The sequence below is a fragment of the Suncus etruscus genome, chromosome 13, assembly GCF_024139225.1.
Source record: "Suncus etruscus isolate mSunEtr1 chromosome 13, mSunEtr1.pri.cur, whole genome shotgun sequence".
In the NCBI taxonomy this organism is placed as follows: domain Eukaryota; kingdom Metazoa; phylum Chordata; class Mammalia; order Eulipotyphla; family Soricidae; genus Suncus; species Suncus etruscus.
In genome coordinates this window covers 42,610,419-42,624,359 of record NC_064860.1, presented here as the reverse complement: position 1 = coordinate 42,624,359, position 13,941 = coordinate 42,610,419, and the positions used below count along the sequence as shown (strand labels likewise).

General features: G+C 49.5%; 1 protein-coding gene across 1 annotated transcript in view; it reads left to right on the top strand.

Moving 5' to 3' along the window:
* The window catches only part of ITSN1 (intersectin 1), a 229,022-nt gene that overhangs the window by 148,757 nt on the left and 66,324 nt on the right, over positions 1 to 13,941 (top strand). Inside the window, 4 exon segments of the mRNA XM_049785739.1 lie at positions 2,430 to 2,589; positions 5,957 to 6,162; positions 7,776 to 7,861; positions 12,665 to 12,831. Of these exon segments, the coding sequence (XP_049641696.1) occupies positions 2,430 to 2,589; positions 5,957 to 6,162; positions 7,776 to 7,861; positions 12,665 to 12,831 (619 nt within the window).

Sequence of the window (13,941 nt, the reverse complement as noted above, 5' to 3'; positions counted from 1 at the left end):
TGAAACCTTTCTTGGCATGGCACCTTTACCCCTTTCACTGGCAGGTCTGAAGGTGCAGGATAGCAGCATAGAAATTCATAGGCATTCAAAGCTCCAGGAGTCAGCCAGCTTTATTTCACGGCCCTATCTGCCATATGCAGTTCCTCACATGGCTTTAATGCTAAGCCCTTTCCAAGCAGCTTCTTCTCTGCTCCTCTCCATGATTCCTTGCCCCTCTTTTCTCTGCCCCCTTCCTCCCAGGCAACACCTTTATTCCTAACCTCAGGTGTGGGTCTGACCTTCTGATATTAATATATGGCATTGGGAGAGGGGTAACAATGATCAGTCCAGCATGCTTAATCAGTCATCCCTGTTGGCTTTCTGGTCCAAAAATCAAGGAGAAGAAGGCTCTTTATTATTTTGGAGAATGACCTTCATCTAAAACGGTCTCATGCTGGGACCCACGGCAGGCGAGGGAGGGAGTCAGAAGGTTGGAGTAGGACCTAAAAAGTCAGAATAGAGGGACTAGAGAATAGGAAGAAGCATGAGGAGCAAGGGAGGCAGCCATGGGCTGTCAAGGAACGAGATTACACTTGGGGGTTCCTCCTCTTAGAGGCTGAATGTGTCCATGAAATGGTGCTCAGAAAATGAGCTGAGGGCCGGAGAGATAGCATGTAGGTAGGGCATTTGCCTTGCATGCAGAAGGACGGTGGTTTGAATCCCAACCTGCCATATGGTCCCCTGAGCCTGCCAGGAGCAATTTCTGAGAGTACAGCTAGGAGTAACCCTTGAGCACTGTCTGGGTGTCTGGGTGACACCCCCCCCAAAAAAAAAGACGAAAGAGAGAAGAAAGGAAGAAAAGAGGGATGAGTGAGTGAGGAAGGGAGGGAGGGAGGGAGGGAGGAAGGAAGGGAGGGAGGGAGGGAGGGAGGGAGGGAGGGAGGGAGGGAGGGAGGAAGGAAGGAAGGAAGGAAGGAAGGAAGGAAGGAAGGAAGGAAGGAAGGAAGGAAGGAAGGAAGGAAGGAAGGAAGTGACAGTGGGGTCAAGTGGGGATGATCCCTGCACTTTCTGTCCTACCTCTAATGCTATGGGGTATAGCTCTCCAGCAGTGGAAAATGCGGAGAGACTATTATATAATACATATTACATAATACATAAATATTTTATGACTAGCCCCTCCCTTTTTTAGAGTTACACCCAGCGTCTCTCAGAGGTTACCCCTGGCAGGCTCAAGGGCCCATATGGAATGCTAGGATTGAACCCTGGTAGGCCACATGCAAGGTAAACGCCCTCCCTTTTGTGCTATTGCTCTGGCCCCTGAAATAGCCTCTTTGTCCTGATTCCAAGTTGGAGACTCTTCTTCCAAATGACATTGATTTTGTTTTGTTTGTTGGGGACAGTATCTGGTGGTACTCAGGGCTTAATCCTGGTGGTGCTCAGGGACCTATGAGATTCCAGGGATCAAGCCTAGATCATGGGCCCGGAGAGATATCACAGCGGCGTTTACCTTGCAAGCAGCCGATCCAGGACCAAAGGTGGTTGGTTCGAATCCCGGTGTCCCATATGGTCCCCCGTGCCTGCCAGGAGCTATTTCTGAGCAGACAGCTAGGAGTAACCCCTGAGCAATGCCGGGTGTGGCCCCAAAACAAAAACAAACAAACAAAAAAAAACCTAGATCAGCCATGTTCAAAACATATCATTCCCACTATACTATCACTCCAGCTGCTACAGGGGTTTTAGTTATTTTTGTTTTTATTTTGGGGTTACACTGATGGTGCTCATAGGTCACTCCTTGCTCTGCACTGAGGAATCACTCCTGGTGGGTATCAGGGCTCAGGGAACTATATGGGATACTGGGGATAGAATCCGGGTTGGCTGTGTGAGGCAAATGCCCTACCTCTGTTTCTCTGTTTACCCTATTTTTATTTTTAATTGGTTTTGGGACAACACCAATTGCTCAGAACTTACTCTTGGCTCTGCACTCAGGAATCACTCCTGATGGTGCTCTGGAAAACCTGTGGGATGCCAGAGATGGAACCCAGGTTAGCTAGGTGCAAGTCAAGTGCCTTACCCACTTTACTACTTTTCCTGCCCCTTATTTTTTCTCATATCAAAAGTCTGATCACGAGTGGGACCGGAGCGGTGGTGCAAGTGGTAGGGTGTTTGCCTTACATGCACTAATTTAGGATGGACCGTAGTTTAATCCCCCGGTGTTCCATATGGTCCCCCAAGCCAGGAGCGATTTCTGAGCACATAGCCAGCAGTAACTCCTGATCATTACCAGGTGTGGCCCAAAAACAAAAAAGTCTGATCACGAGTAGGTACGCCATCTCTGGGACATCCCAGCATGAGCAACCAGTGATACGTAGAGCCTGCATCGAGCCTCATCATCCACATGAAGAGGGTGCTGCTCAGGACCTGTCTTCACTCAGGCCTGCTCTTCCTTTCAGGTGGCCCTCCAACACCAATGAGAAGCCTGAGACTGACAGCTGGGACGCGTGGGCTGCCCAGCCATGCCTCACTGTTCCCAGCGCCGGCCAGCTCAGACAGAGGTCAGCTTTCACCCCCGCCACGGCCACTGGCTCCTCACCATCTCCTGTGCTTGGCCAGGTAACCCCACGCTTGTGGGCAGGGTCCCCACATCCCCCTTTCCCAGCTGCCTCTGAGCTAGGACATGCATGAGGAGAATCATGGGATCCCAGCTTTGCAGCTTAAGCAGGGGGCTGGGTCACTGGGTCAGCAAACCTTTCTCCATCCAGTGGCTACTTGGGCATTCACAGAGGCACTCTTTGATTTTGTGACACAGCCAACCAGTTGGGCTGTGGACACTGTAGAAGCCCACATAGGTCTGTCTGTCTCTCCGCACCCAGGAAAGGAGCAGCTTTGCTTCTCACAATATTCCCTGTGGGAGATGGGAAAGCATTACCTTTGCAGAAATCCAGCCAGGGAGGATGGTGACAACTGTGGAACTGGCCCAGGGACCAGGGCTGAGGAGAGAGGATTTGCTTGCTTCGGAGAGAGGAAAGCTGCATAGAGCAAAGGCATTTATTTATTTGGTTGGTTGATTGGTTGGTTGGTTGGTTTTGGGGCCACACCCAGTGGTGCTCAGGGGTTACTCCTGGCTTTTCGCTCAGAAATCACCTCAGACTTGAAGGACCAACCATATGGGATGCCAGGGATCAAACCCCAGTCAGCCTCATGCAATGCAAAGGCACTCCCCTCTAGGCTATGGCTCCAGCCCTTGTTGAGAGACAAAGGAGGGGTCTTTCTTTGTTTCTGTTCTGTCACTGCTCCTTTTTGCTGGTTGCCATTGCCTCACTCTGGCACATTGTAAGGTGGCCCTAGTAGATGGGGGGGGGGGGGCTTTCCATGGGGGGCCACCTGGAAGTGGCCTTCAACTGGCCTTGGAATCTACTGTACTCCAATTGAGATGGGGTTCAGCCAGCTCAAAACTAAAAATAATCATTGGCCTTAAGGCTGCTGCTCTTTCACTGGCAGTTCCTCCTGCCCAGACCTAAGGCAGGGCTTTTGACTAGCTGATGCCAGCGTGGTCCACTGGTGGGTGTGCATGCGTCAATGCATCATGTGACTGGGAGGCAGAACCTGGGCCCTTGCTCCGATTCCCAACTCAGATGAGAGAGAAAAAATTCAGACTCAGGAGCCTCCCTGCTCCACCAGGGCATTCAAACTGCATGAGGAGGGCCCATGGAAACTAGAAGGGGACCGTCCCATGTGAGTGGTCCTCGAGTAGCAGTGAGGGCCCATCCAGTGGTTGACTGGATACATAGACATGTTCTCAAGGGCTGTCTAGAAAGGTCCAGGTGAGTCCACCTGTCTGCACCCCATCTCTGAGAGCCAGAAGTCCCCTCCATCTGGGAGGCGCCCTGGGTACATAAGGTTGCAGAGTGGACGCTGCAGTCTCCTTCCCAGGGGGACAGGATGGGGCACTTGGCTTGGTCCCCATGGGCGCGGGGACAGAGTCGCCTTGTGACACTTCTCCCAGACTGCATCAGGTTTAAGTGACCCATGATGTGGGATCCCAGGAGTAGGGGGGGCAAGCATTGGGGGCTCATGGGATTCAGGGAATCCCAATCCTCCCTGATGTTGCAGGGATGGAGTCGCCCAGTGACACCTTGTCATTCTTAGCGATTGGCAAGGATGTGACACTGGTCATCCAGGGTTCATGAGGTGCTAAATGCTTCCCCTGCCTTTCCAGCCACCACCCCTCAACCGCCCTTCCTCGAAACTAGCCTACCCTCACCCACGGCTCCTGTTCCTCCTTCCGGACCCTCAGCTGTGTGTGCGCATCTCCTGGAGAACCTGGCCAGTGCCCGGCAACCCCTCTCTCCAGAACCCTAGCTCCAAGATGCCACGGCCTGCGGCGTCCCCCTCCAGTCCCACCAGCAGGACATGCCCCTCTGCTGTGTCTGTTTCCCCAGTGACTGGTTGGGACCTCATTGTCAAATATTTCAGGATTTAGTTCTGGAATCCTCTCTCTTCCCAGCAAGGTCCTTGCTCTTCAGCTCATCCTGGGCAGCTCACAATAAAGTGTTTGACCCGAAATCATCTGGGGCAACAGAGATGGCATTTTATTTTATTTTTTATTTTTTGGTTTTGTTTCGAAAGTCACACACCTGGCAATGTGCTCAGGGCTGTCTCCTGAGAAGCTAAGGCTTCTCTCCTGGTAATGCTCTGGGGATGTTCTCAGATGCCGAAGATGGAACTTGGGTCTTTGTCGAGTAAGGCAAAGGTCCTGTTCGCTGTGCTGTTGCTCCGGCCTCTGATTCTTCTGGAGTCCCCACCCCTCATTCCAGTCCTCACCCCCTTGCACGTCTAGGGACAGTCAGTGGTGATTGCAGTAGACTGCTGTCACCTGTTTTTCTCATAGGAACTTCAGCTGGTACTGTTCAGTGCATGGCCTGGTTGGCTGTGCTTGCTCAGGCTGTCAGCTAATTCTTCTGGGTTCCATCCACATTATCATATGCAGTTCCCTAATACCTCCAGGAGATTATCAAGTGCTGAGCCAGGAATAACCACTGAGCATTGCTGGGGGGTGGCCCACAAGCGAAAAATAAGATTTCTTCTCCCCTCAACTTCCAAACCACATTGAGCATATGCAAGAGGACAAGGACATCACTAGTGGATGCCCTGGTAGAAAGTTTTGGGCGGCCAGTGCTGGCCCTTTGCACAGACACACAGGCTTCTGCCTCCATTTCTAGGAACACAGGCAGCCCCTAGCAATGCACTTTGAGTTGGGTATGTCTGCTTATACATGGCTTTTTTTTTCCCAGTTAAATATCTTGGAAAGTTTTTGTTTTTATTTTTGTACAGACTCGAGTCACCTTGAAAAAAATTTTGCAGAACTATGTAGCATGAAATAGTGAGGGGAAAAAAATGAATGAAGAGTTAGGCCTGCAACAATGTACCAAATATATGTAGATATTAGTCTAATCAATCTCCTGTTACTATAAATAATACATGTATTGTTCATAGAGAGTCAAAACCTACCCAGTCTTACACAGACCACATAGGGCATTATTCACAGTAATAAATGTAGACCCTTCTTCTGGTAGACTCATGTAGAAATGTTCTTATAGACCCAAGTAGAAATGCTCTTGTCAACCTATATAGAAATGTTCTTGTAGATTCATGTAGCTAAGTAGACTCATGTTCTTGGTAAGGCGCTTTGCTCAACCCCAGATACTGCTAGTTATGTTTACGGGGAGTCCTGAGTCAGATTCAGAGGCTGGGACTATCCTGGGACTGACACCCCAAGTCCTCTTCTATTAAAGAGTCAGCCTTAAACAACTGCAACATTAATAGTAGTGCATCGCTCTCCCCAGCTCTGCAGAAATGTGGCCCCTAAGCTGGGGTGTTTGCCCGCGTGGGAGTACTAAAAGAAGGTGGCGTGGATGGATGGGTGGTTGGCTGACAAGCAGCAAGTAACAAGAGTTTCTTTTCTGTTCTTCCGCCCAAGGGCGAGAAGGTGGAAGGGCTCCAGGCTCAAGCCCTGTATCCTTGGCGAGCCAAGAAAGACAACCATTTAAATTTTAATAAAAACGACATCATCACTGTGCTGGAACAGCAAGACATGTGGTGGTTTGGAGAAGTCCAAGGTCAGAAGGGTTGGTTCCCCAAGTCTTACGTCAAACTCATTTCAGGGCCCGTAAGGAAATCCACCAGGTATTTTGGCGTTTCTCTACTTGTGTTAGATGAAAACAATGTTGGGCCTTGCTTTGCTGGCGGGTGGTTTTGTCTGTCTGGAGAAGCTTTCAGCATCAGAAACTGGGCAGGGTTTGTCTGTATGTCTCAGCTCTGAGCAGCAGAAACTGGAGTGTGTTGGTGGGAAAGAAACCAGAGCAATCATCAAGTTTTTCTTTCTGGTGGAAGTCTTTATCTTGCATTTGTGTTTGGCTTCCCAGGCCATGCTCTGGAGATCTGAGGGAAGAAAGGGTCTGTTTCTCTAGTAATTCAGCCAAGGCTGAGGGACAAGTTAATGCTACAGTCTCAGGATACTGTGTTGCTCAGGACCTGACGGGGAGAGGAGGGCTGAGGGTTATCTAGGCCTCCCTGTGTGCTCAGGGGACCACTAGTCTGTACCTGGAGATGCACCAGGTTGGGGAGATAAAGAGGTTTAAGGTGGGGTCCACTGCATGCAGGGCCTGCACCTTAACCCTGTGCAAGCTTTCAGCCTGTGTCTGCATGGGTGGGTATATGTTTATTGACATTTTGGGGAAGATTACACCCAGCAGTGCTCAGGGTTACACCTGGCTTTGTGCTGAGAAATTACTCTTGGCAGGCTTGCTAGGCCATATTGGAAGCCAGGGATGGAACTGGGTTTGACTCATGCAAGGCAAATGACCTCCCCACTGTATTATTGCTCTGGTCCTCATTCACTTTTTTTTTCCTCTTTTAGAAATAAGATTTAAAATTTTTTAGTTTATTTTTTGGCCACACCTGTTGGTGCTCAGGAGTTACTCCAGAGCTCAAAAATTGCTCCTGGCAGGCTTGAGGGACCATTTGGGATGCGGGGGCTGGAACCCCGGGTTGGTCTCGGATTGGCAGCATACAAGACAAAAGCCCTGCAGCTTTGCTATCACTCCACTTCTTTTATTGCTTCACTTCTTTTACAACAAAGAATTCCACGCTGGAACATCCTGTGTATTTCTTAGCTCTCACAATTATTGCACTCAGTGTTGTGTCAAATAGTGAGGGTGAAAAAAAAGCCAATATTTCTGGAGAAATAATTGAAGGAATAAAATCTCCTTTTTTTTTAAGGGGTCTCAGAACAGTGTGGCACCTCAGCAAGTTTCTTGTTTACTTCTGCCAACTATATTGGCTGTTAAATTTTGTTATTGTTGGAGCAAAAGCGATGGCACAGCAGGAAGGGCATTTTTATTACACATGGCCAACCCGGGCATCACCAGGAATGATCCCTAAGCTCAGAGCCAAGAATAACCCCAGAGTACCTCCAAGTGTGGCTCCAAAACAAAATAAAACAAAAAAAAAATTTTGTGAGCTTGGAGGAGAGAAAAAATATAACACGAAATGATGAGCAACTTTGAATTGTGCTTGGAAACAGCAGTTGTGGGGATACTGTCCCACAAATAAAAACCAAGAGTAACCAGGGCACTCTTAGCATGGTCTTACCTATCCAGGTGCACCTCTTTCTGCTGTAGCTTGTATTTTTAGATATAAACAGAAAACTGTCTGACATGCAAACTAGTGTTGTCGTTTGTAACTTGGGCTGATGGAGAACCCCATCCTGACCCTTTTCCCCCCGATGCTTCTTTCAGCACGGAGTCCGGCTCTTCAGAAAGTCCAGCAACTCTGAAGAGAGTGGCGTCCCCCGCTGCCAAGGTGGCTGCCGTAGGAGGAGAGGGTGAGAACCTGGATCCAGTTGGGGGCTTTCAAAAGTGCAAGGCAAGCGTGTAACAGGAGCTGCAAATATTTGCAATGAGCTGGCATTCCATTTCCAAACAAACAAGAAAATAGCACAGCGGTAGGGTATTTGCCCTGCATTTGGCCTACTTGGAACTGACCGCAGTTTGATCCCTGGCATCCCATATTGTACCCCAAACCTGTCAGGAGGGATTTCTGAGCACAGAGCCAGGAGTAACTCCTGAGCACTGGCGGGTGTGGCCAAACCCCCCCTCCCCAAAATAATAATAAAATAAAATTACATAATACAGAAACGAAAAATAAGCTCTAGACTTGTGCTCACACTGTCTGAATCATCAAGGTCAAATGAACCTGGAGCATTTCATAAAACCTAAGTGCTTGTTTTGTTTTCGAGCCACAGCCAGCTGCACTCAGGAGTTACTCTTGGTTCTGTGCTCAGAAATCGCTCCTAGCAGGCACAGGGTACCATATGGGATGCCGGGATTCAAACCACCGTCGGTCCTGGGTCGGCTGCTTGCAAGGCAAATGCCTACCATTGTGCTATCTCTCTGGCTCCCAAAACCTAAGTCCTTTAAAAATTGCTGGGGCTGGAGCAATAGCACAGCATGTAGGGCGTTTGCCTTGCATGTGACCCACCTAGGTTCGATCCCTGGCACCCCATTGGGTCCCCTGAGTGGCCCAAAAACAAAAACAAAGTTCCTCAGCAGGGATGGTGGACAACCCAGGTTCAATCCTCAGCATATCATAGGGTCCCCAGAGCACCACCCAGGAGTGATTCCTGAGCACAGAGCCAGGAGTCATTCTGGAGCACACTGAGTGTAGCCCATATGGTTTCATGAACAGTGTTAGGAATGATTTCTGAGCACAGAGCCAGGAGTAATGCCTGAGCAAAAACCAACAAACAAACAAAAACCAAGGCAGGTGATGTAGTAGATGAATAGATTCAGGCTGGGGTCACTTAGCTGGGGCTGGCCCCACAGTGCCCTGGGGTTAGAGGTCTCAGTCAAGGGCCAGGGCGATGAGGTAACCCTATTTCCCAGCCCCCTCTCCTCAAAATCCTAAACCCACCCCTCAGAGCGAGCTTGTCCCCAGTGGCCCAGGAACAGATGCCTGCCAGGGCGAGTTCAGCCAAAGTTCAAGCTTCTGAAGTTTCTGAAGCGTTTTGCAAAGTTCCTTCAACACTGGGATCCGACTTCCAAGTGCAGAGAAGGAACTGTGGGGTTGGGGCTGGAGAGCCAAGGATCCCTCTTCTGTATCCAAACAGAAGTGTGGAGACCCCAGTCCTGGAGCAGAATGGGGTGTGAAGTTCAGGCAGGAGCACCAGGGAGGAGGTTTTCTGCAGGTGGTCAGGTGCCTGCCTGCCCAGTCGCTGTACATGTTTCCTGCCCAAGACAGATTTTTCTGTCCTCCCTCGCCTCTTTGGCTGAGCTTGGGTCTCAGGGTGGGAATGCCTGCCAGAGTGGGCCACAGCCTGTAGGGTCAGCGCTGCTAAAGGGAAACAGCCCTGGCCAGCCTTCGGGCTGGAGAGTGTGGGTGATGGTGTAGTTTTCTGAGACTCCCCAAGAGTCTCATGGAATGATGTAGTTTTCTGAGACTCCCCAAGAGTCTCATGGAATGAATTCCAGGACCTCGGCATGCTAAACCTTCTCATCAAAACTTCCTAGTAGGGGCTGGAGAGATAGCACAGTGATAGGGTGTTTGCCTTGCACGCAGCCAATCCAGGACGGACGGTGGTTCAAGTCTTGGCATCCCATATGGTCCCTGCCAGGAGCGACTTCTGACCATAGAGCAAGGAATAACCCTATAACCCTTGAATACCGCTGGGTGTGACCCCAAACCCCCACCCCCGAAAAAGCACAACTTCCCAGTAGCCCCGCAAGCACAGCCTTAAAGGGTTTCTTTTCAGAGTCTGTTTTGGTTTGGTCTGTTTTTAGTTGCTGTTTGCTTGTTTTTGCTATACCCTACAGTGCTCAGGGATTACTCCTGGCTCTGCACTTAGAAATCACTGCTGGTGGTATTTGGGGTGCCGTATGGGATATAGGGCATCGAACCCAGGTCTGCTGTTTGAAAGGCAAGAGCCTTCGTCACTGTACTACTATCAATCGCTGAAGTTTTCACAGGAGAACAGAGACCTCCAATCAGGAAGTTGACTTCTTCTGTAAATAGTGTGTTTTTTTTATCTCATTATTTTTTGGGGAAAAAGGTTTTTTGCAGATACCCTGGAGAAGAAAAAAGTAGAATTTTCTCTCTCTCTCTCTCTCTCTCTCTCTCTCTCTCTCTCTCTCTCTCTCTTTCTCTCTCTTTTTTTCTCTCTCTCTCTCTCCCTCTCCCTCTCTTGCTTTCTTTTTTTTTATTTTCTTCTAAAGCTTGAACATGTGTCTTCAGGTTTAGATTGTCATCAGCAAGATTTGCCTGGTTTATATTATTCAACCTGCTGATTTCAGTTTCTGCATCTTGCACATGGTCGACCCAGATTTGATCCCTGGCTGACATATGTTCCCCAGATCCCACCAGGAGTGATCCCTGAGTGCGGAGCCAGGAATAAACCCAGAACACCACCAGGAGGGAGGGAGAGAGGGAGAGGGAGAGTGGGGGGTAAGAGCGAGGGGGGGGGAGGGAGGGAGGGAGGGAGGGAGGGAGGGAGGGAGGGAGGGAGGGAGGAAAGAAAGAAAGAAAGAAAGAAAGAAAGAAAGAAAGAAAGAAAGAAAGAAAGAAAGAAAGAAAGAAAGAAAGAAAGAAAGAAAGAAAGAAAGAAAGAAAGAAAAAGAGAGAAAGAGAAAAAAACCCTCTCTTGCTTTCAAAGTTAGCTAAACCTTGGCAAAATCAACTCTTAATAAAAGGGAAGGAAAATTTAATTTTTCTTGGACGTTATCCCATTCACATTTCAGACAGGAAGAGCCCTGACTCTTAGCGCAGACTCTTTTTTTTTTTTTTTCTCATTTTTTGGGGTCACACCCGGTGGCGGTGCTCAGGGGTTCCTCCTGGCTCTGTGCTCAGAAATTGCTCCTGGTAGGCTCGGGGGACCATAGGGATGCCAGAAATCGAACCATTGTCCTTCTGCGTGAAAGGCAAATGCCTTACCTCCATGCTATCTCTCCGATCCCACGGAGACTCTTAGTTCGAGGACTAGAAACCAATGTGGAAGCTGTGATGATGGGTCTGGGCTGTGTTTTCACAAATCTTGATCCTTTGTTGCTTGTTGCATGGATTCAAAGACCATCATCTTCATTCCCTGCCCAAACACCCAAGGCCAGGCTGATGCCACCCCCATTCGGCCATACTCAGCAATGATCAGGGCTTACTCCTGACCCTGTACATGGGGATCACACCAAATAGGGGTTGGGGAACCCTATATGGTGCCAGTGATTGAACCTGGGTCAGCTGCATGCAAGACAAGTGCTCTACCACTGCCATCTTTTGGGTAGCAATGACCTCTCCCTTTATTGGAGAATGTAGTATCACAGAACTTATTAACTGGTTCTGAATTCAGGAATCACTGCTGGCAGGCTTGGGGGACCCTATAGGATGCCACGCATTGAACCTGGGTTGGCCTTGTGCAAGGCAAGCAAGCACCCTACTTGCTGTACTATCTCTCTGCCCCCCCCACCCCTCTTTAGGTTTTGATTTACTTTTTATTTGGGGGGAGCAACTCAGTGGCACTCAGGGCTTACTCCTGGCTCTGCACTCAGTAATCACTCCTAGAGGTGCTAGGAACTATGTGGGATGCTGGGGTTTGAATGCAGGTCAGCCACATTTAAGACAAGTGCCCTATCCACTGTGCTTTCTCTCCGTAACCCCCCCCCTTTTTTTTTTTTTTTTTTTTTTTTGGTTTTTGGGCCACACCCGACAGTGCTCAAAGGAAACTCCTGGCTCTATGCTCAGAAATTGCTCCTGGTAGGCACGGGGGACCATATGGGAAGCCGGATTTGATCTGATGACCTTCTGCATGAAAGGCAAACGCCTTATCTCCATGCTATCTCTTCGGGCCCCTCCCCCCTTTTTTTTAAATGAAAAAAATACTGGGTTTTATTTTGTGTTCTGCCAACTCTTCTCTCCATGTACAGGACTCTAGAGGCCATCTATTATGAGTCCTGGGGAATGGTGTCAGATATGAAATACTGAAAGGGTAACACAGGACTTGGCACCCCTAGTGAAACACTGAGCCAAGGTTTATGCAAACAGCCTGCCTGACTGCTGATGGAAACAGAAGCCAGTGCTCCCACCTTGCTATAGATACAGTATCAGTGAGAGTGAGCCTAAAGCTGCAGATAGATCATTCTCCCTGAATAGGAAAACCCTGCCATTCTTTCTAGCACCCCCATTATTGTCTCTGATATTGGGGGCCTTACAGGCTGTTTCTTACAATTTTTTGCTTGTTTGGGGGGCCACAACCGGGCAGTACTCAGGAGTTACTCCTGGCTCTGTACTCAGAGATCACTCCTGGTGAGCTTGGGGGCATGTAGGGGGTTCCATATGGATGGGATGCTGAGGATCGAACTTGAGTCGGCCTCATGCAAGGCAAAAGCTCTCCCTGGTGTGCTATTGCTCCGGCTCCTATGAGTGATGTCTTAGTCTCCTTGGAGGTGTCTCTCCCATCTGCAGTGAATATATTTTCCCAAACACTTGGGTGGGTCACTGCCCTACCCCCTCCAGATCCCCCAGCCTTTCTGCCTTTTCCCTTGAGCAGACCCAACAGCGATTTGTTAACTTGCTATTGCGAATGCTATCTGGGATCTCTGCAAACGATCAAGTTCTCTTCGTATCTCGAATCTTTCCCCACCAGAGTTTATTGCCATGTACACTTACGAGAGTTCTGAGCAAGGCGATTTAACCTTTCAGCAAGGGGACGTGATTCTGGTCACCAAGAGGGATGGTGACTGGTGGACAGGAATGGTGGGCGACAAGAGCGGAGTCTTCCCTTCTAACTATGTGAGGCTTAAGGACGCTGAGGTAAGTGTGCAGGGGGCTTCGGCTGGGGAATAGGGGAGAGGACCAGTGAGGGGGGAAGCACACTGGATTGGATGTTGGGGAAAGCTGGAATGAGACGGCACCTCTTTGGTGTGGGTGCTTTGTTTTTGGGTGCCATAGGGACCCTCAGGGTGCATGACTGTCCCTACATGCCACTGTCCGATTTGGACATGGGCTCTCTTTCTGGATCCAAAAACAGCTCAGAGCAATATTTAACCCCGGAAACAGAAGTCTTTGAGTCACTCTGGCACCAGAATCTTGGAAAACGGAAATTGTTCCAAAATGTCCTTGTGGGACTAGGGATAGAATACAGTGAGAAGATGCCTGCTTTTTAGGTGTGAGGCCCTAGGTTCGATTCCCAGCTTCAAAACTTAATGTCCTGGATTTGCTTCCACTCTAGGAAGACACCCTCCCCACCAGTCTCACACCTCCAGCCCATTCTCTCCCTACAAGATGGTCTCCCCTAGGCAAGTCCAAGTGTCTACAGACCAGAGCCCAAATTTAACCGGAACTCTATTCATTTGTGTTCATTAAACCATGTTCAGGTGTGAGCCACCAGTGGGCCTCACCCGAATCAACATATTAAACCAGAAATGGCTCCCCCTGTGGGGAAAGTGGCCCCTAATAGTTCCCTGATGCTAAGTCAGGACATTTGGACAGTGCCTTTGCACTGAGGCCCTTGCCAGGGCAAGAGCAGAGCCGTCATGTGATGATTCTCCTAAATCAGAAGCGGCTTGTGTTTCCCGTTGAGCCCCGATTTCCTTCTTCTTCTAGGCCTGAGGAGAGGGGCAGGCAGGCGAGTGGCCCAGCTCCCTCATTCATCCCTATTTATTTCAGTGCTAGTTGTAGGAGGGGATCCTGGGCCCGCTCTCAAGTCATGGACCTGGGGCACCAAGACCCCTATTAAGGCTCTGGGGGCTTGACTGGGCCTGTTAGTAGCTGCTATTCTGTCTCCATCGGCCTCTAGCCTTCCCTGTCACCCACTGCAGACCTGTCCAGGCCAGGTGAAAGTGAAGCCAGTAAGAACCAGAGAGATAGTAAATTGGGAAGGAAATACTTAAAAACTAAGCTGTGTTGGACCAGAGCAGTGGC